Below are 26,744 nucleotides of genomic sequence, written 5' to 3'. Positions count from 1 at the left end.
ACCGTTGTTCTCGGAGGTATTCAAGCTCCGCCTCAAGATGCCCGCTAACAGCCTGCCGGCACGGAAACTCAATCCAGTCCGCATCGATCTCCGCTGGTGGCTGCCGTCTTCGCCTACTTAGCAGCCATGTGGATCTACCGACATACATATAGCTACATACCTTCTCGCATTTGAGCGCAGCAGAGGCAACGTCCACAGTTCGGTGCGTAGCAAAGTTCGTGGATGCTGTGTGAGCGCAGTCCGTGACCGCAGGACTATATCAGGCAGCGCGCGACGTCACTGCGGAGGAATCACTGCTCTCTACCAAACCCTCCTCTACTTTACCCGTCCCCTCCCGCTAAACCACCATGGATGCCCTACGTTTGCGCAAGAAGTTCCCGGAGGTCTCTCAAGATGAGATGTTTGACCTCATCAGCCGCTTCAAGTACGTCTTAGAACCATCGCATGCGGAATCTGCGATCTTACAAGCCCGGCAGCTCGATCCACACCGACACTCCCGGTCGCGTCGACAAATCAAGCGCGTTGCAAGTACTACAGGCATCGGGGAAGTCCTACGATGCTGCACGAGAGACCTTGAAGCATGTGCAGGTGGACGCAAGCGGGAAGCTCGAGTTGGAGGACTGGGTCGAGGTGCGTTGCATTGCCTCTGTCTTGCCCTTTGTGCTGAATCCAGGCTATTGATGCAGCTGAACGCAAAGATGAAGACGCAGGCTCCTGCATCCATGCTGCCTTCGCACAAGGGCAAGGTCACCGTCCAGGGGTCTAACGCGAACGTGAGCCACACCATCAACGAAGATGAACGGGCAGAATTCACAAATCACATCAACTCCGTACGTAGCTCCAGTGTACAATCCTATAGGGCACTCACCAAACGTTATCATGTAGGTGCTGGAAGGCGACTCAGACATTGCGCATCGCCTACCGATCCCTACGAATACGATGCAGCTCTTCGACGAGTGCAGAGACGGTCTCATCCTCTGTAAGCTCATCAACGACTCCGTGCCCGACACGATCGATCCGCGTGTGTTGAACAAGCCAACACCGCGCAAGCCCTTGAACGCGTTTCAGATGACTGAAAACAACAACGTCGTTATCATGTCCGCGAAGGCGATTGGATGCTCCGTCGTGAACATCGGGCCTACGGACATCGCGGAGGGCAGGGAGCACTTGATTCTCGGTCTCATCTGGCAGGTCATCCGGAGAGGACTGCTCGCACAGGTGGACATCAAGATCCACCCCGAGCTCTACCGTCTGTGTGAGGAGGGTGAGACCATTGAGGACCTCCTCCGCTTGACTCCCGACCAGATCCTCCTGCGGTGGTTCAACTACCACTTGAAGGCTGCAGGATGGCACCGCAGGTCAGTAACGCTCTACGATGGTTCCGATCGTCTATTCACTTATCCGCGCTACAGAGTGAACAACTTCAGCCGCGACGTGTCTGACGGCGAGAACTACACCGTTCTCCTGAACCAGCTCAAGCCAGACGAATGCTCGCGCGCCCCTCTCCAGACGCGCGATGTGCGCCAGCGCGCGGAAGAGGTGCTCCAGAACGCGGATAGGATTGGGTGCCGGAAGTACCTGACGCCCGCGTCCATGGTCTCGGGAACCCGCGCCTGAACCTCGCGTTCGTCGCCAACCTGTTCAACAACCACCCCGGCCTCGCCCCGCTAGACGAGCAGGAAGCGAAGGACTACGGCGCAGTCGAGGACTTTGACGCGGAGGGCGAGCGCGAGGCGCGCGTCTTCACGCTCTGGCTTAACTCGCTCGGCGTCGAGCCTGGCGTGTTCAACCTGTTCCAGGATCTCAAAGACGGATTGATCATCCTGCAGGCGTTCGACAAGATTGTCCCTGGCAGCGTGGTATGGCGGCGCGTGAGCAAGCCGAAGGGGGGTGCTGCTCCTAGCTACCAGACAATGGACGGCGAGGAAGAGGAGGACATAGGCGTGACGCCCAACCAGTCGAATCTCTCGCGCTTCAAGCAGGTCGAGAACTGCAACTACTCCGTGGAGCTCGCGAGGCAGAACGGGATGCACATGGTCGGCATCCAGGGCGCTGACATCGTCGACGGCTCGAAGACTCTTGTTCTCGGGCTCGTATGGCAGCTCATGCGGTGAGTAGCATTGTACACGGATGTGCCGCATGGACTGCGTGCTGATGTCTGTTCTTCCTTCCAGGATGAACATCACCAGGACGCTTAGCTCGCTCTCGGGCAAGGGTCGTCCTATCACCGACACGGAGATCCTCAAGTGGGCGAACACGACGGCTCAGAAGGCGAAGCCCGGCGTCAAGCCGATCCGGTCCTTCAAGGATCCCTCGCTCACTACTGGTCTTTTCTTCCTCGACTTGTTGGAGGCGTTGCGCCCTGGTATCGTCGACCCTAGCCTGATTATTCCAGTCAATGAGACCGGGCCGTATGAAGACCGCCGACAGAATGGTGCGTCCATGCATTTGTTGTGTCATTCGCAGAGCTGAAGTCTTCTGTTTCAGCGAAACTCGCCATCTCTATCGCACGTAAGATGAACGCCCTGATCTTCCTCGTGCCTGAGGATATCGTTGACATCCGCCCACGTCTGGTACGTTGTCACATCGCCTATGCTATGTCGCGCCAGCTAATGGATCTCGTAGATCATGACATTCGTCGGAAGTCTTATGGCGATCGGCAGCCAGTGAAATCAAGAAGCTATCTAAACTATGTTCTTACTATCCTGCGGTTCGGCGATTGCTAGTGTATCAATGACGGGGATCGGACAACTATGTGATGTATCACATAAAACTCACAGTGTAATGTCTCACGAATCATGAAGAGTGGAGAAGCGCAAAGGAATATGTAGTACGATACAACAATGAAATCCGGTGTTGTAATGATCCCGCTGCGTAAAGCCTTGGTGGCTGCGTTTGAGTATGACGGCATCATGCCGCGGGGATCATCCCCAGGTGGGTATGTGCGCTTTCTACTGCTAGCGTGACTTCTCTCTTCGCTCACACATTGCTCGCTACTACCCTGCTAGAGTGCGCACCTCGCGAGCATCGGTACGCAGGTCAGTGAACGGTCTGACAACGCGCACATGTGACCGTGGTGAATAGTGACGGCATGGACTGTGGTGGAAGTCACCAGTCCACCGCTCACGATGGGACGGGCGCGTTCGCAACTTGGACTTGACACTCACATAGTTGTGCGTGCAGTCTCAGATCACATACAACATCAATTGGACTGCAAGCACCCATGTCCACGAAAGCTGACAGTGGAAGATCCTACCACCTGCAGTGCACAGGCGTAGCGAAGGAGACCGCCGAGGCACACAGTGCTCCCAAAGACATCACACTCTTCGGTAGCTGCTTCTGTCCCTTCGTCCAACGCGTCTGGGTCGCGTTTGAGTATCTTGGAATTGATTATAAGGTATGTTTCATAGTCGAGAACAGTACGGTTGGCTAACAGAACACTAGTACTGTCCGTGGCTAGCGCCTCTCAGGCTGAATGAAGGCGTTGCTGACTGTGAGCGATGGCTATCGCAGATGAAGTCGATCCGTATAAGAAACCGGCCGATCTCCTCGAGGTGTCCCCAAAGGGTCTCGTACCAGGTTTGAGACTGGAGAACTACAATCCTCCACGAGCCGTGAATGAGAGCACGGTGATACTGGAGTTTTTGGAGGAGTAGGTGCCTCTGGCGTTCACGCGTATGGAGCGCTTATATTGTATCGTTTCAATCAGTGTTGCAGCATCCAAGACGAAACAAAGCCTACTCCCCCCTATAACCGAGCCATGTATGAAGCACTTCAACTCTATCTTGCATTTACACAATGCTGAGGACATCATCAGACGCGCGGGCTCTCATACGTCTACAAGCTGATCATGTCGATCGCACACTGATTCCCGCCTTCTATCGCTACGTCCAAGCGCAAGACGAAGGCATGCCCGGTTGTACAAAGTCGTCGTCTGCAACTAGTGCTGATACTGGCCTTCACGTAGAAAAACAGATCCAAGGTGCAAGAGACTTTGTGGAGGCCATCAATGGCCTCATCAAGCTCTTCCAACGGGCTGAGAAAGAGAGCGAATCAAACTTCGGTTTATGGCGAGAGGGCGGCACCCTCAGCCTAGCTGATGTCATGGCCGGGCCCTGTAGGTGTCTTGTCTGCAAAAAAAAATCGCAGCGCTGACACTGCAACATAGGGCTCTTCCGCTCTACCAACGTCCTCGTCCACTATCGCGGATTCGCAGTACCCGAGGGGCCACAATTCCGAACTTACCTCGATCGCCTCTTGAACTACCCTGCTTTTAAGCGGACGTGTAGTACGGAAGATTTATACATTGATAGCTACGAACGGTAAGTTACAGCCAGGTGTGCAGCATGTGAGCTTTGCTCATACCGCCGATGCGCAGATATGCGCACAACCGCCCCAATACGAGCCAGGTTGCGAACGCGATCAATGCCGGCACTGCGCTACCGTGATGAACTGCTCGAGATGGATAATGCAATTTGAAAATTCGGCAGACATAACCGTGTGGTGTACGCAAGGTGTACGATATCCTGATGTTGAATGCACGACGACCGCCCGACCGCCGCCGCCGGTGGGGCCTTCATGCGCGCGTTGCCGACTTTGCAATTGGTGTGGGCCTAATAGCAATATAGGCAAATCCTCCCAGAGTGTCCCATCGGAGACGCAGATTGACCCGTAGCTCCGCTGGCGGAATAGCAGGGTCCTCCGGAAATGCAGCGGACAAAAGCACCGGTCACCTAGGATGCCGACAGCCATAGTTTACCCTTAAATGGTTCCGTGGTACAGGCTTGCGAACTTTGCACAGAGGTTGACGATGTCGTGAGCGATGACCCAGAGTGCAAGTTGTCTAGGAAGCACACAGCCTCTCGCGCTTAGCGCGACGGGACACTAGAAGGCAGAAGGTGAAGATGGCAGACGCCGGAGACCGTTGCCACTGGTGCAACTGTTGTCGATCCATCCAGACGACGGCCTCGAGGCAGTCGGACGTTCGTATGGACCGTATTAGCCTACAAAGGCATCAAACGTCATAGAAAGAATACTTACGAGGTTGATCTGAGCGACGAAGCTCGAGCGAATGATCAAAGTCGCCGTGCATTTGGGGTGTTTTCGCCGTAGAAAACACAGCCTCTCGTACAGTGGTCGTAAGTGGTAGAGAGCAGGATGCACCCGCTCTTGGCACGGCTCCCTCACCGGTATATAATGCCGGAGGTAGAGCGGGACGGCAGGGCCGAAGCAACGTCGCAGTCCAGTTGAAGTCCAGCGTGTATCTTCACTGCGTGGGTGCGACCCCGAGTGCAGACGACATTGCTGAATGGACGTCGACTCCGCAATCGAGAGAAGCTCTTGGCGATCGATCAGTGCGTATTTACACGGTGAGGCCCGGTAGATCGCAGAGGGCGCAGAGGGAGGCTCAGTTAGATGCGGGGAAGCAATGTGACGGCAGAGTTCGTGCTCGCGAGGCGGGACGCCTGGGGAAGAGCGTACACGTGGGACGATCACGGTGTCTTCTCGTCTAGACGAGGTGAGTGCAGCAGGTGGTTCGCTGAGGGAATGCACAGCCTTCCGGCGGACTGCTCAGGCTGGGACGGTCCCGGGGATGCAACACTCGACAGAAGCCAGCTGCATGGAGCAACTTGAAGTGCAGAGGCGTCGCAAGCCATGTTGACATTCGCTTTGCATCCTTGCGCCGACTTGTGGTTGTTCCGAGCATGAATTGACCGCGGGACCACGCGCGAACCGAACGGGATCGGAATCGACAGCCACTGACGAGGCGTATGGTAAGTATAGCAGCATCCCCCTAACATCAAGATGTTACCTTAATCAGTGGTGCCAGGCTGCTTCTGTCCATTAAAGCCAACCACGCACATTACATGTTATGATTATCCTTTGGTGTGTTCGCCACACTCGACGGCGGTAATACTTGCGAATTCATCACTTCTTACGAGAGGGCTCCAACACTGTCGGATTTGAGGCAAGCTGTAAGTGTCCGTTGCTGGAATAGCTCGACTCCGCACACTTCGTTGCGCTGCGCACAGGTTGATATTGGGTGTTATCCTCCAGCGATGCCTCCCGGATGTCTGGTGCAGTGTCAGTAAACAGGTAAACAAGAGACCGGAGGCATGCGCTTACCTGTAGTGGCATCAAGATCGGTGAACTATAGTCTATCAGCAGACAGTGCATGCCGATAGGAGGCTGAACGAATGATAGAGGGTACCGGGCGGTTCGACTGAATGATACCTGCACATTCATCAGGCCATGCATGGCCAGCAGTCATCTAGATCAATGATAATTGAGGCACTGTCCCATTAGCTATACAAATGTCTGCTCCGAGACATATTTCGGGGTGCCGCTTTGTGTCAGCGAGGCTCTCGACAGCTAGCAAGTCAGTGGAGATGTATGTCGGCGCATTTGCTATGTCATGATAGCTCGCAAATGTGCAGCAGCTGTCTACCACCGCCCCTCATGGGGTCCTGGAGAGTTACAGTACTCACGATAATCAGAAAACACCATGTGTGTCTCGCCAACTGCGTATCAGACCTGCATCCTGTGACAAGCAGAGGAGGAGGAGACGCGCGGGAAGCACAGACTTCAGTGTTTGCATGACAGGTCCCTTTGTACCTCACTGCCTAAACTTTCATCTGGGCCGACCACCGCTTGCGGGTGACCATCCGCGGGTCTATGCATAGGGGCGAGCATGCGCCACGATCACGATCGGTATGGAAGAGGAAGAGTGCATGCATCGAAGGGTGTGGGATGCCGATGTTAGAGCTTCGGCGAGACACACGAACTCGAGAAGGGAGAGCCTCGTGTGGCGGAGGCTGAGCGGTAGGTAGCTAGGACATACATTCTCGTCGCCCTTCTTCGGGGCACAGGGTCCTTGGCCCCGTCAAACTCAGAGCTCCCGGTGAGCCACGGGGTGATTATTGAAAGAGTTGCGAGCGGATGGACAGGGGTCGATGTGAGGGCGGATAGTGGACCCGAGTGACCATTGAGTCATTCCTCAGAGGGCGAGTGTTGGGAAACCTATGAGGGTCCCAACGACAGAGTTTCTGATTAATGCATCGACACAAGATGAACGAACCGCGAGTAAACATCGAAAGTGTTGGAGAAATATCGTGCCGCCCGGGCCGCTGACGTTCGCGTTGTCGATTTGCAGGTTTCGTGGCGGGCATAGGCCGACCAAGGCGGAGGGACCCTTGATTAAAACCATCAAGGATAAGACTTTGTAATTACAGACATAGAGAAGATAACATACAGGTACTGGACGACACGAGCGACTGTGCCGACAGTCGTGCTTTCCTGGCCTCGTGCGCAGTATCATATTAGATGCAGTAATCTTTTGTACTGATTCAGTGCACGAAGAATTCTGATCGCCCAACCGAAAGTTCTCTTGCAAGCGGAAAATCGAGCGACCTATGCCACTAGTATTAGATGTCACCTCCGCTGGTTCCTAGCCTGCTGGTTGCATATCTCAAAAACCAAATGCTGGACATCGCATCATACTGTACCAGGCTAGACGAATTACCTTTATTGTCCTTGCGATTTCAACACCGACTTCGGAGTACAGCTGCCAGCACGGTGTCACGATGCGCGTGCGTGTGCCACTGGCAGCGCTCGTGCATTGACTCCGTGAGTCTCCATTGATATGTGTACTAAGTATTAGAGGCTCATTAGAGAGTGCAAGTTCGATTTCTGGAGATTTGACACACCTATCATGACCACGATAGCTGGTGTAAACCAAGGCAGAATTGAAAGACTTGAACGGAGGATCACTGTAGGTATGGTAGAAGAAACCTCGTGAGGTCAGTTGCCAGTGGTACGCGACCACGTGCCGTCGGGGACCGGCAGACCCGAGTCGGACTCGCGCGGTGGCGCACTGCGTCTAATTATAAGGTACCATCCATCGCTCTCCTCAAAAGCTGTGCAAGGCCAGCCAGCTCGCCAACTGCACTCGCCACCAACTACTTACTCCATTCGAACTCTGTCTGCAACACTGCCTGGGCAGAGCCAAAGCCACCTGAGCCAGAAAGACAACGCAGCATCTCGACCCCCTGTCACTGTACTCGTCACTCGACCGTCAACTACACTTGGGAACTCCGTGTACCATGCCAGAATCTTACTTGATCACTGGTGGTAATGGCCTCTTAGGCAGCCACGTCGTTCGGCTGCTCTTGGAACGCGGTGAGACCGCTGTGGCTGTCTTCGACATTGCGCCGTCAGCAGATCCTGATCCACGCGTCAGAGTGTTCTTGGGAGATATCACGAACAGGGAGGACCTCGCGCGAGCAGTGAAGGATGTGAGTGGCATCTCTTTTCTAGCCTTACATTTGTGCCCGCTTCTGTACGGTCTCTGATCGCTTTGCTGAACCATTTGCAGAGCAATCCTACGTGTATCATACACACCGCTTCATTGATTCAAGGCGCACCGAAGGATGCGATGTTTCGGGTCAACGTCGAAGGTACGCGACGCGTGATAGAGGCGGCCAGGGCGGAATGGGTGCAAAAGCTCGTGTACACGAGCAGCGCAAGCGTCGTGTTCGACGGCCGCGATCAAGCAGGCGTAGACGAAAGCGTGCCATATCCGGAGGTCCCCTTCGACGACTACAATGACAGCAAAGCGGTGGCGGAACGCCTGGTATTGGCCGCGAACGAGGAGGGAGATTCGGGGCTGAAGACGTGCTCACTACGAGTTGCAGGCCTGTTCGGGTACGCGTCCAATCGCCTATAAGCTTTTTCCACCCTTCTCAGACTTCGCGCATTCACTCGCAGACCGGGCGACCGCAACGCTCTTCCTGGATTTATGGGGGCCCTCCAGGCGGGCCGCACGGGCACGCAGATCGGCAACAACCAGAACAAGTTCGACTTCACCTACATCCCGAACGCGGCGTACGCGCACCTTCTCGCCGCAGACCGTCTTTCTCCCTCGCACCCGAAGCACGATGACGTCACCGGACAGGCATTCTTCATCTCGAACGGCGCACCGGTGCCGTTCTGGGACTTCCCCAGGGCGCTGTGGAAAGAGGCGGGCCACGTCCCTACGAAGATCACCGTCATCCCGCGGAGCGTGGCGATGGTGCTCGCGATGCTCATAGAGCTCTGGGCGTGGCTCACGGGCACGCAGCCGGTGCTGACGCGCTTTAGGGTCGCAATGGTGACGGCAACTCGGTGGTGTGATATTTCGAAGGCGAGACAAGCGCTGGACTACGAGCCTCAATACAGTATGGAGGAGGGAATACACAAGTCGGTCGAGGTTCGTCGATTCCGTGCTTCTTTGCGTATGTCGCCGACGTTAATGTGATGGTCTTCTGCTCGTTCGCGCCGGGTGCAGTGGTGGTTGGAGTCGCAGAGAAGTCGAGAGAAGAAGCTCTGAGCGAGGAGAGGTCTGGCGCTACCCATTGGGTCAGCTCATCCTTGCAGCTATGTCAGAAGTCGGCGCTCGCTCTGACAGGCTTACTCCGCCATAAATCCTCTTTCCCGGGTTCTGTCTCATGGATTCTGGTATTGTAGAGCCTTTGAATAGGGACCCTATCGCTTAATCTCACCTCCTTCGAGCTGACTCGAGGCAAGCCATTCACTAATACTCTGAATGGTTCGCTCGGGATGCCTCTGTTGAGAGGATTTCACATATGTAGAACCAGTTATAACGAGGGCGCCTCCTTCTGCGCCTGGCGCGAAATTGAATTCGAACAGCATGAGATGGACGGGCACATCAGTCCTGCAGGTGTCCAAGTCCAGCCTCGTCCCTCGCAGACGGCCATCTCGGACGCTGATGCTAAATGATGTTTGAGGTAAGTACGTTACGTGAACTCTGTCTCGGCTTCTCGTAACTGCAAGCACGAGGCGAGAGGTTACGCACTGGCACTGGCAGGTCTTGGAAAGCCCCGTGCCGGCCGGACCCCAAATGAATTCTGTACGGGCACGCAATGGCCGTTCGTCCACGTCCTAGAGAGCGGCAGTATAGGCGTAGCCGTTCCGCCACCTCAAGCAACTGCGACAGTTTCTAGCATGTATTAAACAAACTACTGTTACAATGTTCTATGATACTTTGTACTACTGCACGACCAGAGTTCAAAATTTACCCTCTTGGTTCATACCGCCCCCGCGCGGAGACGCACCCGCCCCTCACGGCGGGCTATAGTATATGTCTAGAAAACAAGGTGAAGCATGCAGAGAGATCAGACAGCGCAGCGAAGACGGAGAATCCGAGATGCGAGGTAACTTAGACACGAGAGAATCCAACAACAGTGCGGGAGATAGGCTGGGTGGAAACGCGTGCGCGGGCAGCTGACGCACTGCTGCGACGGACGTTTCAAATATGACGACGACGGGCGAATGGGAGCGTGCGAGCACCAAAGAGGCAATGGAAATAGCAATGAGTGTGATATGCGATCCGTGTGTTGTACAGTGGAGTGGGAACCGTGACAAGCGCATCTGGGGATCATGATGGAAAATGAGCGTGGGCGCCAGCATTTGCGCTTTGGCCGATGGGAAATGAGAGTGGGCGACCCGGTGAGGGCGGCGCAGCACAGAGCCCCAATGATGAAGTCGTCAATGAAGGAAGCAGGGTTGCTGGAGTCGGCCGTGCGGCGAGCACGTTAGCTGATGTACTGCCAGGCGAGGCTGACGCGGCCGACGTCCTTGATGTACACCTGGGCGTGCACGCGGCATACCTACGATGCGTCCGACGCGTCAGTCCAGTTTAGGCTACAGAGCGAGGGAGCGACGCACCATGTCCGCAGACTCCCAGTCTCGCCAGAACACATGCAAGGTGCCATCGGGCTTGCGCTCGATTTTTCGAACCTCACCAAAACCCTCGCACCACCTTACAACGTTCTCGTACCGTCTCCGCTTGTCGGTCGCCTTCCAGTCCGTCTCCCGCCCATCCTCCGTGTCTTCTAGTGGCACGCCCGTGATGACAAGCTTCTTGTCTCGCCGCTTCGGGCCGATCTTGAACGGAAGCGACGACAAGAAGGACTGCGAACGTAGCTGCGGGGATACCAGGAACGACGCAGTGGGCGTCCCGGGCGACGGAAGCGGCAGCGTAGGTTGCGGCGGCGGAGAGGTGGGTGGCGTAGGCGGGCGATGGTGCGGCTCGCGCACGTCCTGGTACTCGAACGGCGGCAAGAGGGCGCCCTGCCTTGGATTTGGCGCGGCGTAGGCCTCCGGCACGAACGAGCGTGAGTCTGGCGAGAACGGGTCCAGGAGCTTGGGCGACGGCGCGTGGCGATGCAGGTCGACCGACACGGGCGTCTGGAGGCTAGACGCGGAGGACGCCGCCGACGAGGTCCTGGAGGTCGACATGGACGTCGAGGTGGACGTGGACGTGGTGGACGAGGCCGTCATGGGCAAGGACGGGGCTGCGGGTGCACTCAGGGAGGGACGGGGGGAAACCACTACGAACGGAGGCTCTCTCGAAACTGATGATCGCGGGAGAGGCACGCTATTATCCTGAGCGGCGCCCGCCGGATTGGGTATGGGCGGCGTCCCCTTGCCAAGCGAGCCCGATCTGCCGCGCGTGATGAAGCTGATCAGTCGGTCCCGCTTCCTGCCTGATGTGGGGGTCGCGGGGTGCCCGAGGCCACCGGGGACTCCCCCATTGGACGGAATGACGTAGGCGACGGGCGAGATGCCACCGAGTCCAGCGACCAACGCGACGACGGCTCGCGCGCATCGCCGGCCGCTCCCACAGAGTCAGACGCCTGGAAAAACTCGCCTACAATCGAGGTGGCGGGCGTCGTCGGCGCAGGCGACGGGGTCACCGTCGTGCCAGACGTAAAAGAGCTGCTAGACGTGGAGGACACGGCGGAGTTCAGCGCAGGCGGAGTGCGCAGCTGCGGCGTAGACACTGAGGTAGTAAGCGCAGGGAGAATCGGGCGTTGGGGCCTCTTCGGCGCCGGGTTACCACCCGCAACTACGGACTTCATGGTCTCCCCATTGCTGCGACCGACACTCCCGCTCATGCGCCTATTAGTGCGGCTCGCCGCATTGTTCGCCGCCATCTCGGATGTATCAGTCACAAGCACACCCAAGCGTTTCTCCACAGGTGAAGCTCGTTCCTCTAACAGCTCCAGAGTAGAAGTTATCGAGGGATATGTCGCATGACGCTGCCCAGCCGAAGGACGTCCCGAGGAAGATGAGGACTGAGTGCCTTGACTTGCATCCACACCACTCGGTTGTGGTCCCCGCGGGAAGGTGTTCGCTTTGGACGATCTAGTGGGCGGAGGCGAGGAGATGCGAGGAGATGCAGGAGGCGTGCTCCTGGGTGTAGAAGGGGCAGCCTGCGCGCGGAGGGATGTCACGGAGAAGGAGGTCCTGAGCGGTGATCGAGGTGGCGTGTTTGAGTTGGGTAACCGAAGTTGAAGGGGTTGGGGCGTGCTGGGCGAAGGCGGCGGAGCATCCGGCACGCCTCGACGGACGAGTGACGGGCGGGGAAGTGCAGGCAAAGGCTAGAAGCAGGTGGCATCAGCAATTGCTCGAACAGCATACGAGAAAGACTCGTTCTCGATGCGGACATGGCACTTCGACCTCAAGCACGACGAACGCATGTGTCAGAGTCTCCCACAAGTTTGCTGCCGTTCACATCCACACAATTCGCGCCCCAGCCAAAGAAACTTACTCGTCGGGTCTCTCGACCAGAAGACTGTGGCGGCTGAGTATGGTGAGTGGCGACTCCGTGCGATGCGTTGCGACCCACGATGTGTACATCGACCGCGACGACGCGAGAGCACGTCCCACAGTTTTCCCATCGAGCACGGCGACGCCGAGGGCTCGTCTTTGCAGCGCTCGTGTGTGGTAAGCAGGGGCGCTAGTCCTTATGGGGCAGGGATGTTCGGAGCACGTGGAACCCCGAACGCGACACCGCCGCTGGCGTAAAAAGGTTGGTCTCAACCAATTTCCCGCCATCACGGATTCCGCTTGCCGGTCATGCTAGACGACTTCCAAGTCCAGAGCGGGCCATTCGCGAAGTAGGGTGCCCGAGTCCGAGCCAACAAGAGGACGACCCTGGGAGCAACGACGCTCGATGCCGACTGCAAGAAGACTCACTTTGTCTTTCTCACTGTATGCGCGCTGGTGCGACTTGGTCGTGGGTTTGGTGGGAAGCGTCGGTGTGACGCGCGGATCCGAGAAGAGCGTAGGATCGTACAGATGCGGCATACACGCATCCATGTCCTCTTCTGTTGAATTGCATCAGCACTCGCACACGCAGAATATATTATGCCCAGCTGTACTCACCCTCGTCGAGAAAGCTGACTGTCGATGTAGCAGCGGATTCCATGGTCCACCCGTACTCTGCCTGGAGCCATCGCTGGTCAACGTACGAGATCCTGCTACGGAGGTGCGGGTTGTCAGGCGCCTGTGCATCCCCGGCATCCTGCAGACATAGCTGCTGCAGAAGCTCGAGTTTCGCGTCCAGCTCGCCGTGGTTGTTCTCGAGGCTTCGCTTCGCGGTCGAGCGGTGCATGATGGGCGGCCGCTTAGAGGAAGGACGCGTCGTTTGCAGGCCGACGTGACGCGACGGAAAGCGACGCGTGCGCAGTGTTGGTTACGTGAACTCGCGTGCGGAGGCACACGCAATGGCGAGGGGTGGATGGCGGGGCGCGAGCGGGGACGCGATGGCGGGATGGTCGTGGTCGTGGCAGGTGTCGTGTCGGGCAGTTGACGGGGGAGGGATCAGAGGATTGGGCGGGGCGGTGGGCGGGTATTTGAACGGGGACGGTTCGCAGCCTGAGCAGGACTTCGCTTCGCCTGCCCTGCCAATTCGGGCCTGCATCAATTCCAGAACAGGGCCTTGGATATCGAATTCCGCAACGCCCAAATCCGGCGGGGACCTCGACGCCCATCAGCACATTAGGTAAGCGCCACCTCGAAGTTTAACTTTCGGCCAATCGGAGCTGGCGCGGACCGGCGTTGCCCATTGGACGGCTCTAGCGCATCTCGTCGCCTTTCCGCCCATGCGGTTCGCGCTGGGATGGCTTCCTCCTCCCTCCCTCCAAGATTTGCCCAGGCAGAAACTACGCCCACTGGGGACCGCCTCAAATCGACTCCGCTGCCACGACGACACGGGATGAGGTATGTTCGATTCATCCTGCGACCTGCGACCATCACGGGGGGGCTTGCCGGCATCCCCCACGAATCGTAAAATCTACGTGGATTTCCTGACCCTGCTCCCTGATCAGAATCCCGTTACAGGCTCTGGGCGTGACGCCGCCCTTGACTGGCGATTGCCACTGCGCGCACGCTCTCTCAGCGAGAAGCCTGCCACGAGTAAGAGGGAAGCCTGCCTATACGCTCCCAGCGGCCTTGTGTAACCCATTTCCGAGATTAAATACTTGCTCAAGGCGCCGCCGATCTGACCGTTTCGTCCGGTATTCGGGCCTCTAGGCCTCATATAGGATCTACTGCGGTTACGCTAGTTGACGTGTCACTGGGATGATCCTGCGAGATCGATGGTGGTCCAGCATTCAGCGCGTCAGCGTATACTTCATGTACGCGAACGATACTACACCTGCACAGGAACGAACACGACGTCCGTCCTGGGTTGTATAAGGCCAAGAGACGTCAACGATTGTCGAACGGCTCTGAGACAACCCAGCGCGTTCAGGTTCGCTCCAAATGCGTGCCTCGTAAGTCTCTTCGTCTGCTAGTAGCAATTGCATTACTAATATAAGTCGTGCAATATTGCAGCCCTAGCGAACGGGGAAGTCTCGAGCCCGGCAGCGGTAGGCGTACTGCGTCTGCCTGTCAAGTTGTCGCTTCCCTCGGAGTCTGTACTATTTAGGTTACCATTCGAGTTGCGCCACTCAAACGGATTGCCTTTGCATCCACTGAACGCCGTTCTACGGGCACCCGCACGACGCACGAATCTCCGCACGGGCTCTGAAAGGATGCCACAGTAATGTGTGGCTGTCGACCGCATGTCTCGGCTCTCGCGCGCGGATGTCGACGGTGCTTACTCGCATCGATTTATCTGACGGAAATTCGGGCCCAAGAGCTGCCAAACGAAGGCGTGCCGGCGTTCATACTCTCCGGTCGCCGTCAACCGTCTCGGAGTCGTAATGGAAAAGGAGTAAGCTCTTCTATCGTCAGTGACACTTTAACAACTGAGCATCGACCATTCCATGGTCCCTATCGACAGAAAAGGCGCATGATCTGCGCATCATCCCTTTCGTACCTATCATAACCTGCCGGTCAATTGTCACGGTAGGACGGTAAGATCCCTGGCGCGAGCTGTTCATTCAGTGATTTGACTTGCAGCGCAGAGGCTACATCATAGGCCATCTCCATGACCTTGACTAGCCCATGTCTTCCGTCAACGCGTCATTACTCAAGTGTTCAGTGACGTGAGCTGGGTCGTTCAGTAACAGCAAGCCACGCCACATAAATACCGGCGGACATCACAACAGTACGCTGACATTGGGACGATCGTGCTTCCTCCGCCGTGTGGACGGCCAAGGCCAGGTACAATCTCGTTCTTCGTGGCCCGACGTCGTCTCACTGACTGCTCGGCTCCACCGCCCGTCTTCGGGGTCGCCTGCCAGCGTACTTCCGCGGCGTTAGCACTGTCTTGCACGCATGTCGGCCATCCCCAGGGGTGCTATCTGCCCAGCAGAACAGAGCGGCGGGGTGCGTCCACACCCCGCGCTGCTCGACTACCGCCGCTCAAGGTGCGTCTGCGGCTTCGATTGGATTCGTGTGTCTCGCAGAAGCCCGGCTTCGCTGCCCTGGGGGGTTCGCTGACAAACGACATGGATGCATGCACCGTTCCTCTTCCGTGTCGATCGTGATCGTGGCGCGAAACCTGTTCCTCGCCGCGATGGTCGTCCAAAGCCGCGCGCGGCCTTGACGGAGGTTGTTTTTGCAATGGGGCTGCAGACGGATCCGCTCTGCAAGCACGGCAGTCTGCGCTTCCAGTACCTGCTGTCCTTTCCGGGCAGGAGACGATTCGACGGGCCTGTATGGTGTCATCATCCTAATCTCGCCATTGCCTTGTGCGACCCTTCCGGGCCCGAGAGGAGCGGCAGACGCATTGGCACATCTCCGGGATTATCGTACCGTCGTGTCGAGTGCGTTGACGTGTGCAGTTGCTAACTGTCGGACTTGGTCGGATGCGTCGCTCTCAGGACACAAACCGGCAACCATGCATTGTCTCGGGCCACAACTCGTCTGGCAAAGGGGCTGTCGCTTTAAGCGTTGTGCTTGCTTGGGTGACTGCTGGTGGCGACGACGCCACTGCCATTGACGCGTCGCGTTCCCGTGATCGTTATTCCTGGTGGCCACTTTTGTTGGCAAGCACGCTGTACTGGCGATGGACTTGAGGATCCTGATGCTCCAGCAGGTAAGCGCGCACCTGTCACTCCTTTCTCAGAGTTACTATTGAATATGTTTGACGTCGACAGGCATCGCTGGATGATATCAATCAGCACCCCTAGCGCAGTAATAATTGTAATTGAAGCCGTTTGTTCGAAGCCACAAGCAAAGGTCACTTATGACTTATCTTCAAGGCCCAAAGCCGACTGTTGAGGCCGTCTGTTGTGTAAGTGGTTTGCCCTTGAATGTCGCCGCTACCGAATGCAGTCAAAACATAAGAGGGCATCTTCACCACAATACGAAGAACAGATAGCAAACATGCTTGTGAAATTGGTCGCCCAGATAGCTAATCCTGATGAACAACTTCAATGTCTTGGCTGCGAAGAACGCGGCGGTATGCTTGTAAGCCTGAGGTTTCGTTTATGCTTGTCCGCCGGTGTCAATTGTGAGTCCGTGTCACTCATGTGTCACGTCCGCTGTGCAGATGCTGCAAAGACGTCTGGAGTTAGACGTGAATGGAAACAAGCGGAGATGCAAGGGTGCGTGTTAGCATGGTACGCCGACGTCTCTGCATTTGCTTCATGCAGCTGGCTTCCTTTTAGTGCTGCATCCCGGGACCGACCCAGCCTGAGCAGTCCCCCGGTAGGCTGTGCATTCCGTCGAATCATCCGCTCCACCCATTCTGTCCACATGAGAAGCTGCCACGATCGTCCCACGCATTCACTCTTCCTCAGGCGTTCCGCATCGTGCGCACCGACTCTGCCGTCATTCCTGCTTCCCCGTGTCTAACTGAGCTTCCCTCTGCGGTCTAACAGGCGTCATGGTGTAAATACGCACTGATCGATCGCCAAGGCCCAGCGCGAGCTTCTCTCGATTGCGGAGTCGACGTCCGTTCAGCAATGTTGTCTGCGCTCCGAGTCGCACCCACGCACAGAAGACATACGCCGGACTTCGACGTGGCTTCAGCCCTGCCGTCCCGCTCTACCTCCGACACTGACTGCGGACTATATACCGGTGAGGTTGCCGTGCCAAGAGCAGCGCTGACCGTGCATCCTCTCTACCACTTACGACCACTGCGTACGGAAGGCTGTGCTTTCCATCGCGAAAGCACCCCAAATGCAAGCAGGCTCGGAAGCCTTCAGCGTTGTCGCGGTTGTAGCTCGTGAGCATCCTCTCAGTATGTGCGGTGTGTTGGTAATCTGATTAGCCTCCGTTGGCACTTAGACGAGGTATGGATGGCGAGGTTCTCCTTCAAAGTGGCCTCCAGGATGTCCCAGCTCGGTCACTCTTCCGATCATTAACAACGGCTCCCGATATCTGGCTTCTAGTATCACCTGCTGCTTAACAAAAGGCTGTCCTGTGCACGTGAGGTGCGCAACTGAAGACGGATAACGCCCGAGGTCCGATTGTTGTTTGTCAAGACTATAGTAGTTGGTGAGTTCGTGCTTAATCTTCAAAGACTGACATGGCAAACTAGGTATTCCGCGAAGGATTCTTTGTAACCTGCGGTACGATATCATGGGTGGTGACGTACCAATGTGTCCGGAAGGCACTCGCTGCGAAGCCCGCTCGGCCTCCATTGTCTGAGCGCAAGCTGCACTTGTCTGCTCCTTCCATTGTCTTCATGACTCGGGACTCGGAAGCTCGACTTCACTGCTACGCGTAGTGCATTCCACCGAAAATAATTGTGACGGCAACGATGGATGCACGCTTCTCTTCTACGTCTGCCCGGAACGCTGGCATACTGGTATGTGCTGGTTGTTAGCGTTCGCAGTCCGCGCATCTCACAGGCTGGACATTGCGCGATAGGACCAGTGATCCACGTTCCACCGGTGTACAGACCCCGAACTCCTTGCTAGCACAGCGAATTTGCTTTCTGGGTGTAGCAGCGTGAAAGGAATGGCCTGGATGATCCGCGCGTGCGATTGAACCGAGTCGGGACGACTCAGAGGTCTTCCCAGGCTCTACCTCTCCTAGGTCCTCTCGAGCTTGATAAGAGCATCGACTAGTGCCCCCGCAACTCTCGTACAGTCATGATAACTGCGGCATCGTTGAGACATCCCGGCTCGTTTACCGTTCAATCTGCTGACACAGTGGTACGCTCGTTTATCTAAAGCCATAATTCGTCTGATTTTACGTCCAGCAGACTACGTATCCAGCATGGTGATTTCCGGACAAGACAGATGGTGCCACAATGGTTGAACATTGAGTCCCAGTTTTCTCTATCACTTACTTCAGGTTGTTCGCATCCCTTAGTGGCTTGGTCTGTCGATACTCAGGCTGTACAGACTTCCTGAATCTCGATTTGCCGTGAATTAATGCATGCTCTTCTCATGCCGTTCGATTGATATGGTGCATATATGCCCTTCACAAACATTCTTAGCAGTACCGTGTTGGCATGAATGACCTGTATCATGGTGGAGCGTCTATTGGGATCCGGACACGGTGCTACAGGCTCAGGCTCAAGCTCAAGGCTTGTCGCATTGACTTATAGCAGATGTGTTCTGTTTGCCATCAGGATTGCGAGCAGAACTGCTGCGTACAGTCATCGCGATCACAAAGCCGCGCACTTTTCAAACATAGGGTACATCGCACGAAGTCGGCGACTGCCAGTGATACTTACTGTGCATCTCGTAGGTTGGCAGTTCTGAGATGGACGTACTGAGAATAGGGTGTTGTCCTTCAGCGCTCAGCTCTTGCTTGTCATTATTCTGTTCTTCTATGACAGTAGTATCTTATCGCAGGAGGGACAGTCGAGTGCCAGCTGACTCCCGAGTGCAGTCGCGTTATAATGTGGTTGTCTAGGTACTCGAGTGGCGTTCGCCACTGATCGACTGTTTCCATATCAGGAAAGTGACCTAGGACGTTTTACTCAGTCGTGGCCTCTTCTCCGCATCCACCATCTTCATGCCCCGTTAGCACTGTGGGCACGTATCTCTAACCAATTACAGGACCCATTTGATTGAATCTAGCGCGATAGACACTACTCATGAGATGCGATCATGCCTCGAGGTAGTGTAGACTCGGATGACGCCCGCCTCCGAGGCGGATTATGCCAACCCAACGCGAACAATGAACATACTGGACCTTCAAGGTCTGCCCAACTTTTGTTTATTCTTGGAGTTCGCGGTGAGTAGACATGTCCCATCATGTCCCATCAATCTTTTTAAATGACTGCTGCAAATGCTGCAGCATACTACACCAGTAGCTCAGGGTCTTCGAGTCATGCGCATCTCCTGGCTGACAGTTGTTGACGTCCCTCGGCCGGTTTTCAGTGGCGTGCGCGACACGTCCACTCAACTGTCTCTCATTAGCAAGACCCTCACACGTTATATGGCTCGCTGCATGTGGTTATGAGGGCGTTGACTCACTTCAACTCGGACCACACCGTCAGTCCTATGTATATTCAGGTTCCAAGCGCATATATGCGCAATTACCGCCAGGTAGGTAGCAAATGCCGACAAAACGAAGGATGATCTCGCATTCTGGATTACAATCTGCGCGTCGAAAGGAGCGGTGAGTACATCATCTACTGTACATTGAACTCATTTACTGCTACTTAATTGGATACGGCTTCGTCTCTCCTACAGTAGGACGTACAGCACGCACTGATACATAGGATGTAAGCGGTTTGCGGGATGGATAGTTTACATTGCATGGTGGGTATATCACAGTACAATCGTCTTTGAGCTGTTCAAGAGAAAAATCAGCTCACGTTATCATAGGCCATTCCATCGACACTCACTCCTTCAATCATGTCGCGAAATCATGGAGCGCCGATGACTGTCGAGTCAACAATTCATTGAGGTTTCGTGCAACAACTCCAGCACCCTCTTTGACTTTCTCTCGATCGTCCTCGCGCACCTTCGGCAAGTACTTGGTCTCGAATCGATCAGGATGCCATCGTTTGATGTAGTCCTTGATGAGATCCTTGGCCGACTTGTTCTTTTCGTTGGGATGATGCGGCGACAAGACGTATGCATGCATTGCCTGCACAGTCAACTCCTCCGGACTATTTGCCCGCTGTAACATCGGCCATGGGAACGAGTACCAAGTGAGCAGATCCAACGTCGACAACCTGGACCAACGACGCTCGTGCTCATCGAAAACCTTCACCACCTCCTCCCTGGACAGCTGTTTGGCCGACCGTGCGTATCGCTCCTGCTCCGCTGCCTCCTGCATGCGCTGGAACTTCTCTGCTTGTTGCCGTGCATGTTCTTTCTGGCGACGTTTCCATTCCTCCTCCTCTTGTGGCGTCGGCGGCGGAAGAGAAGGTGTCGACGCCAAAGGCTGATGTCCAGTCGTCGCACTAGTCGGAGGGGTGCCAGCTGGCTTCCAACCGCCGCGGGTCTGCTTCACGCCTGGTATAGGAGTGCTCGACTGGGTAACGGACGAAGCTTGCGTATACGTAGACGTGCTGGATTGCCCCGAAAAGGCCGAGAAGCCGGACGTGCTCCCATAGCTCGACGAGGATGCTGTGCTATTACGGTCCGCAGACGCAGTACTGGCAGTTGAACCAGCACGACCCGGGATATTGCGCGGTGCCGAAGACTGCGATGCCGATGCGAATGTGGCAGAGCGGGGAGAACCTTCGGATGACAGACTGCCATTGCGATCGCGTGCATACTTCCGCAGCAATACCTCTTGCTCGCGGATGAAATCGGGGGAGAGCTTGGCTTCGTCGAAGTCAAGGTCACTATGCAGGTGAGGGGCTTCGTGCTGATCACCATTTGGCTGCTCTACGGAATCTCGCTGTGCTGCCTCTGCTCGACGTCGGGCCTCTGCCTCTACCTCTCGTCTCTGCGCTACTTCGCGCAGCCTGGCTTCCTCGAGTACTCGTGCCTCTTGCCGCTTCGCCTCTTCACGCTGCTTCGTTTCTTCGGCTTTCAGTCGCCTCGCCTCCGCAAGTCGCCGCGCTTCCTGCGCTTCCTGTGCCTCCCGTCTCGCCCTCTCCTCACGGGCGCGCTCAGCTTGCTGAGTCTCTCGCCTCGTTCTCTCTTCAGCTCGAGCGCGCTCCGCTTTCTGTGCTTCCTCCTCTTGCCGTCTTCTCTCTTCATCCTCCCGCGCCGTCTCCGCAAGCTCATCGGCCTCTAATTGCTGAGCGTCATCAAATCGCATCTGGATCTGTTCCTCCAGTGACCGTAGTTCCAGCTCCTTGGTCTTGAGTTCTTCCTCCTTGCGGCGGATATCTGACTCCTTACGCCTGGCCTCCCTTTCCCTCAGAGCGAGCTCCTCCCGGTGATTGCGCAGTTCCTCCTCGACCACGCCCACTGCTTCGGCCCGCCGTCTTACCTCCTCGTCCAATTGCTTGACCGCCTCCTCCTTGGTTCTCACCTCCTCTTCTTTCAGCCTCGCCTCTTCCTCCCTGCGCCGCACCGCATCCTCTTTCCGTCGAGACTCGTCCTCTCGGCGCTTAGTATCCCGTTCCCTGCGTCTGGCTTCGTCGTCTTTCGTCCGCGCCTCATCCTCTCTTTGCAGTGCATGCGCCTCCAGCTCCCTCGCATCGTTCTCCAACTTCCTAGCCTCATCTTCTCGTTGCCTGACCTGCTGCTCCCTGGCTCTGGCGTCGTCTTCACGGCGCCTGGCCTCAATCTCCTTGGTCCGGGCATCCTCCTCCTTCTTCCTGGCATCTTCTTCCTTCTTCCTGACATCCTCCTCCCTATGTCGGATATTGTCTTCCATCTTTTCAAGCTCCTCGACCTTGCGGCGAATGTCCTCGTGTCTCTCGGACGTCTCGATGCCGTACTCCGAGTCGCTGTCGAACCCATCTGTGTCACGGAAAGACCCATCCGACAACAACGGCGAAAGCGTAGACCCATCAACTGCTTGGCGATCGTACATGTCTTGTCTCGATCGCTGCGAGTGAAGGGAGCGCGATCCTGTGGAGTCTCTCCGGCCTTGCCTCGTACGCGTCACAGGACTGGCCTGAGACAACCGGTCATCATCGACCGTAAACGATCGCTTGCTGGCCAGCGACCTAATGGCTCCCGGAGCTAGATTGCTCTGCACACTCTGTGCGCCGTACATCCCCAGTGATACAGCGCTGTAATCGTACGTCCAAGAGCCCTTGTTCGCCGACTTCAATGGATGTCGCAAATTCTCTGGCGAGCCCTTATGCACAGACGAGGCACGAGAAGAGCCCCTGATGGGGATTCCTCTCCGCTCGGTCGGCGATGGGGAATAGTCTACGCTGCCGCTCGGGAGCGTGGAGAATGGATACTGGCCGTCGGAGGTGACCTGCGGCCAGCCTGGAGAGGGAGCCGCCGAGGGACGGTCGTCGTTCCGCCTGCCAGTCAGATCTGCGGACGGTCGAGGGCGAATGAGTTGTGGCTGCGCCTCCCGCTGCTTCTCTCGCGCTCTGGCTGACGACGGCCAAGGCTCCTCCGGCATATCTCGCTCTCTCGTAGCATGAACTAGCGATGGGAAATCGGCATCAACCTGCACGACGTTGGATTGTACGCTTCCCGACCGCGACAGCCGCCCACCGCTGCTCGCAAAGCTATCGCGTCTGGCCGACGGCGCGACCATGGGCGAGTCTGTCGACGCATAGGCAAACGCGCGTGAGGCTGACTTCGCCTCTTCAGGCGTGTTTGGAGGTATCCATATCTCCTGCCCAAGGACTTGAGACATCGACGCCTTACTGGGTCGTCGGCTAACACCCTCCCGACCAAGCTCAGGCAACTCCGCATCCGAAGAGCCACCATGTATACCACTGAAGTAGGCAGATATACCGGACACGGACTGGGGCACTCCTCCCTTGATAGAGCCGCTGGGCGTAGCAGGCTGCCGACCGTATGATCTCCGCGACCGTTCAGGAGGAGGATGCTCTCCATCCTCTTTGGATCATCGTCAGCACTGCTACCGACATCCTTGTGAGAGCTAGCTCACCTGGACGCAATGGTCTCGTGCTCTGCTCTCCACGCTGGCCGTCCACCACGCTGGAAGCATCCGACGAACTGCGGAGACGGGGAGGCGACTGGCGGCGAGGTTGAGCAGCATGCTGCCGCTTGATGGCGTCAAGAATGGATTGCTGTTCCTCGATCAAGGACGCGGGGGGCGGTGCACCCTCTGTCCATTCGCGTTCTGCCCTCACGCGCGCCACGATTTGCTGGTAATGTTCGTCTGCGATCCGCCGAATGGTCTTCATCGCGCCGTCGAACTCCTGCAGGATCTCAGCCCGTGCGGCGTCATCGAGGTCTCGCGCCTGCAACTTCGCATCTCTGTTCGCCTGCGCATCCTTCACAAGGGTCCTGAGGTTCTCCTGGATCTTCGCTCGCAGTGCTTCCTTGAAGTCGGGATCCAGGCCCTCGTGTGCAGAGAGAGGGTGAGGATTGTCTTGCTCCTCGATGCTTGACAGTGGTGTGGGTATCGCCAGCGTGGCCATTGGGTGGTGGGTGTCGGCAAAAGGAGGTCAGAAGAGCTATAGATGATGGTAACATGCAAAGACGGTAGACCGCGCAAGTGCGAGAACGGGAACAGGGCGTCAGCAACTAGGCCGCATGCCAGAGCGATAGAGATGGGTGAAGTGGGGGTGATGATACAAGTCCTGGGCGATCGTGCCTCATGTTCAACACACGTCCGGAGAGAAGCAGGTGAGTCGCCACATACCTGGCCGACCCGCGCTGCAGGTCAGTGCCGTTACGAGAGTGCAGTTACGCTGAAAGCAGAGAGAGCAGATACACGTCGAGGACGCTGTCCCCGATAGCGATGGGCGATCTTATGTGTATCGTCGAGGCCTGCGTGATGCTTTCGCTAGAAGGCTTTCCTCTGCCCTCCACGCGTTCTATGGGCGCTACCAGGCAGCATGCATCGGACCCTTCTACCCCGTATTCGGCAACTTCCACTGACGCTCTAGGCTTCGACTCCGACTATCGGCAACGAATTGATCTCTTCAAGATTCGTTACAGTCGCGCACTCCTCAGAAAAAGCAACGATTGAGCCTTTTCATGCTGAAATTGGTCATTAGTTTTCCAGTAGGTTGGTCAGTCTGTCATTCATCCCTGGGTGTGAGATTTAGGAGTTTATTTCATCGGATATCACGGTGGCGCTCATTCATCGCACCAACAGGTACCAGAACGCCCTATATGTCATTGCCAAACAGAAGGGTCTCTATGGATTGAAGAATTCTGGTGCTGCGAGAATTTCTGGCAGGACGTGCGTACACCATTTCTTTCTGACTGATAAGTTCATGCCAATGCATTTGTAGAATGGAAATCTAGGTGATGTGAGGCCACGTCGTTGAGTGTGTGGACAGACCTGCACAAACGTCTCCAAGACGAACGCAGCCTTGGAACGATGGGCACAACCACGGCACTTCTAAGGGAAACTTGTCTTCAACTGTTGTAACTTACGATCGTACGCACTTGAGCGGGGCGGCGACTACCCTGGCAAATGCTATCTGGGCCCGCAAGAGGAATCACCAGATCAAGAGACCTTAACCTCGGCGGTCCATGCCCTCATCCAAGACAAGTATATTGAATCGAACGCACGTACACTCGGCATCAAACCACCTCTAAAATTCCTCAAGCACAGGGCCACGCTCGCAGGTTACCTTCAACGGAGATTAACCGGAAATGATCTGGGGAGAACCTGCACACGCCTAAATAAGATTAGGTTGATGCTCGAGGTCATCAAGCCTTCCTGGAGGTTGTTCAGCTAGTGGGTTGCGAGGCAACGGTATAATCTCTGTTGCAGTCTTGCAGGCCATAAAAGCCGGCGAGCGTCTTTCAAGGCAATGGTACTGTATCGTGTATACGCATGTGAACCCTGGTTGACATAGCGCAACAGATGATGACAACAGGACTTAAGCCATTCACGCGGTTTGATATTCCAAAACAAGTCCAAAGATACAAGGTTATCGTACATGCTCCGCCGCCGCTTGTATGTCCGCAAGGATATCCGATACTTCGCGCAAGCTGCAAATGATGACTTCTCGTCTCGCAATCACATAGCGCCCTCGCTCCGGGAGATGATGTACCTGCAATGCATCACTATCAGCCCGGACGACGGTCATGTTGGAGAACATGCAACGTACCATGCATGTAAGACCCCCGGAATCCACCCGAGAATGGAAAGGCAAACGTTGATCCAGAAATCTACACGCCAAGGTCTAAACACATTGTGTTGCTTATTCGTGAACGGCGTGGGACTCACCAGCTAGCAAGCCTCTCTCTATCGAGCAACAAAGCCATGTCGTGGTCAGTTCAAACCGGGATAATTAATGCGTGACCACTTACTGAAGAAGACTGCGAGAGGTGGAAGGATCCTGCAATAAGATCAGCTCAGGGCAGCGAAACAAATTGGACGTATGATCGCTACTCACAAGGCTAAGAAGTAGAGACATACATCGTGCGTCGGCGAGGCCCTACGTCTCTGCGCAGTAACGGGTGCGGTTGTAGCACCGTAAGTCTTTGTTGTGGCCATTGTACCGAAGGGTGATCGTTTCGTCTGGTATAGGTCGTGAACGTCGTGGTCAAGGAGGAGATGGGGAATGTGGGACGACACGCAGCCCCTTATTATGTACCGAGCGACCTCGCTGCGTACAAGCGCCGATTGAGGGGCGGGTGTCCCGTGCCAGTGCCACTTTCAAGCCGATGACGTCACTTTTGGGAGGTAGTGCTATTTCCAGATCGAGAGCTGCGTCAAGTAAGTACCTTATGTTAGTGCGGACGCCCGAGTTACTAATTACACATTTCACAGTAACGATGCTATATAGAGTACCCAGAGATAACTTATCAATCATCAATGCGAGGGAGCTCATATATGTAAATCGCCGTCATGAGCAAGTCATGACTCGGAGGCAGACCCTAACACTGTGTGGTCGCACAAGATGATCTAGGCAACGTTCAGCTTGAACAGCTTCGGGTTTGCGATCAGCTCGTCCACACCGTCTTCGACATGACTACTTAAGTTATGAAGCGATTGGCATGAATGGGGAGAAGAGGGCGCCACTGGACGCAGTGCTGGTTAGGGTTCTGTAAGAAAGCCCCGACTAATATACTTTGTAAACAAGTCGTGTTAATAACACGTTAATAACATGTTATTAACATGGGGTCCGCTCGAGGCCAGATTTTGCATGTAAACAAGTGTAAGAAAGTCACAACCACTAAGCCCGTGTATCTCACTGACCTAGTCCAGGTCAGTGAGTCTTGCTCTCCACTAGTGAGATTTGATGCCAGTGGATATGTTGGCGAGGATGACATTGAGTCTAGCGGTTTGTTCAGAGAGAGTTCCGGTTTAGGCGGCCGGCTGATCGGGCGCGCGGAACATCTTCGAATGCCCTCGCCGTCACCCGGAATTGTGCAAGGACGACACTTAGCAGCTTGAAAGAGCATGACATCCTCGCAGACGTAAGGGTGTTCTCTGATTGCATGGACAAGTATAAGTAAGTTACTTATTGACAGTGACGGGCTGTGGGGCCAAGTCGTCCGATGCTTACA

The 26,744-nt window shown here is 55.8% G+C and overlaps 8 protein-coding genes across 8 annotated transcripts; 3 read left to right on the top strand and 5 right to left on the bottom strand.

Annotated features, from left to right (window-relative positions):
• Positions 1-127: 127 nt before the first annotated feature.
• On the top strand, positions 128-2,869 carry B0H18DRAFT_1012514 (fimbrin). Its single transcript, XM_048029050.1, has 10 exons — positions 128-202; positions 264-424; positions 477-630; positions 687-830; positions 886-1,358; positions 1,413-1,596; positions 1,680-2,110; positions 2,175-2,434; positions 2,488-2,573; positions 2,626-2,869. Exons 2-10 carry the CDS (start codon positions 348-350, stop codon positions 2,668-2,670), a joined length of 1,854 nt encoding a protein of 617 aa, XP_047892336.1. The 5' UTR covers positions 128-202; positions 264-347; the 3' UTR covers positions 2,671-2,869.
• A 354-nt stretch (positions 2,870-3,223) lies between these two features.
• On the top strand, positions 3,224-4,448 carry B0H18DRAFT_1085524 (glutathione S-transferase; the record flags this gene model as incomplete). The annotated part of the gene is made up of 7 exons (XM_048031928.1): positions 3,224-3,401; positions 3,514-3,652; positions 3,710-3,762; positions 3,818-3,907; positions 3,968-4,117; positions 4,169-4,322; positions 4,379-4,448. 7 exons carry the CDS (start codon positions 3,224-3,226, stop codon positions 4,446-4,448), a joined length of 834 nt encoding a protein of 277 aa, XP_047892335.1.
• Positions 4,449-7,881: 3,433 nt separating this feature from the next.
• B0H18DRAFT_1012501 (uncharacterized protein) lies at positions 7,882-9,698 on the top strand. The gene is made up of 4 exons (XM_048029049.1): positions 7,882-8,294; positions 8,375-8,703; positions 8,767-9,247; positions 9,326-9,698. The coding sequence occupies exons 1-4, from the start codon at positions 8,103-8,105 to the stop codon at positions 9,365-9,367; spliced, it is 1,044 nt and encodes a 347-aa protein (XP_047892334.1). The 5' UTR covers positions 7,882-8,102; the 3' UTR covers positions 9,368-9,698.
• Positions 9,699-10,701: 1,003 nt separating this feature from the next.
• Positions 10,702-11,583, bottom strand: B0H18DRAFT_1012499 (uncharacterized protein; the record flags this gene model as incomplete). The annotated part of the gene is made up of 1 exon (XM_048029048.1): positions 10,702-11,583. A coding segment is annotated over one exon (882 nt), but the record flags the coding sequence as incomplete, so codon positions are not given.
• A 518-nt stretch (positions 11,584-12,101) lies between these two features.
• B0H18DRAFT_436758 (uncharacterized protein) lies at positions 12,102-12,833 on the bottom strand. The gene is made up of 2 exons (XM_048038092.1): positions 12,614-12,833; positions 12,102-12,443 (listed from the first exon to the last, which is right to left on the bottom strand). The coding sequence occupies exons 1-2, from the start codon at positions 12,741-12,743 to the stop codon at positions 12,208-12,210; spliced, it is 366 nt and encodes a 121-aa protein (XP_047892332.1). The 5' UTR covers positions 12,744-12,833; the 3' UTR covers positions 12,102-12,207.
• B0H18DRAFT_1012493 (uncharacterized protein) lies at positions 12,746-13,682 on the bottom strand. The gene is made up of 2 exons (XM_048029047.1): positions 13,231-13,682; positions 12,746-13,172 (listed from the first exon to the last, which is right to left on the bottom strand). The coding sequence occupies exons 1-2, from the start codon at positions 13,457-13,459 to the stop codon at positions 12,925-12,927; spliced, it is 477 nt and encodes a 158-aa protein (XP_047892331.1). The 5' UTR covers positions 13,460-13,682; the 3' UTR covers positions 12,746-12,924.
• A 6,376-nt stretch (positions 13,683-20,058) lies between these two features.
• On the bottom strand, positions 20,059-20,487 carry B0H18DRAFT_878099 (uncharacterized protein; the record flags this gene model as incomplete). Its single annotated transcript, XM_048040600.1, has 1 exon — positions 20,059-20,487. The coding sequence occupies one exon, from the start codon at positions 20,485-20,487 to the stop codon at positions 20,059-20,061; it is 429 nt and encodes a 142-aa protein (XP_047892330.1).
• A 4,761-nt stretch (positions 20,488-25,248) lies between these two features.
• B0H18DRAFT_1120010 (uncharacterized protein) lies at positions 25,249-25,728 on the bottom strand (the record flags this gene model as incomplete). Its single annotated transcript, XM_048034041.1, has 5 exons — positions 25,249-25,282; positions 25,340-25,400; positions 25,459-25,476; positions 25,542-25,570; positions 25,628-25,728. 5 exons carry the CDS (start codon positions 25,726-25,728, stop codon positions 25,249-25,251), a joined length of 243 nt encoding a protein of 80 aa, XP_047892329.1.
• Between the last annotated feature and the right edge of the window lie 1,016 nt (positions 25,729-26,744).

Source organism: Fomitopsis serialis (genome assembly GCF_022376445.1).
Source record: "Fomitopsis serialis strain Sig1Antser10 chromosome Unknown B0H18scaffold_42, whole genome shotgun sequence".
Taxonomy (NCBI): domain Eukaryota; kingdom Fungi; phylum Basidiomycota; class Agaricomycetes; order Polyporales; family Fomitopsidaceae; genus Fomitopsis; species Fomitopsis serialis.
Note: the sequence above shows the minus strand (reverse complement) of the source record. Positions and strands in the feature narration are given on the sequence as shown.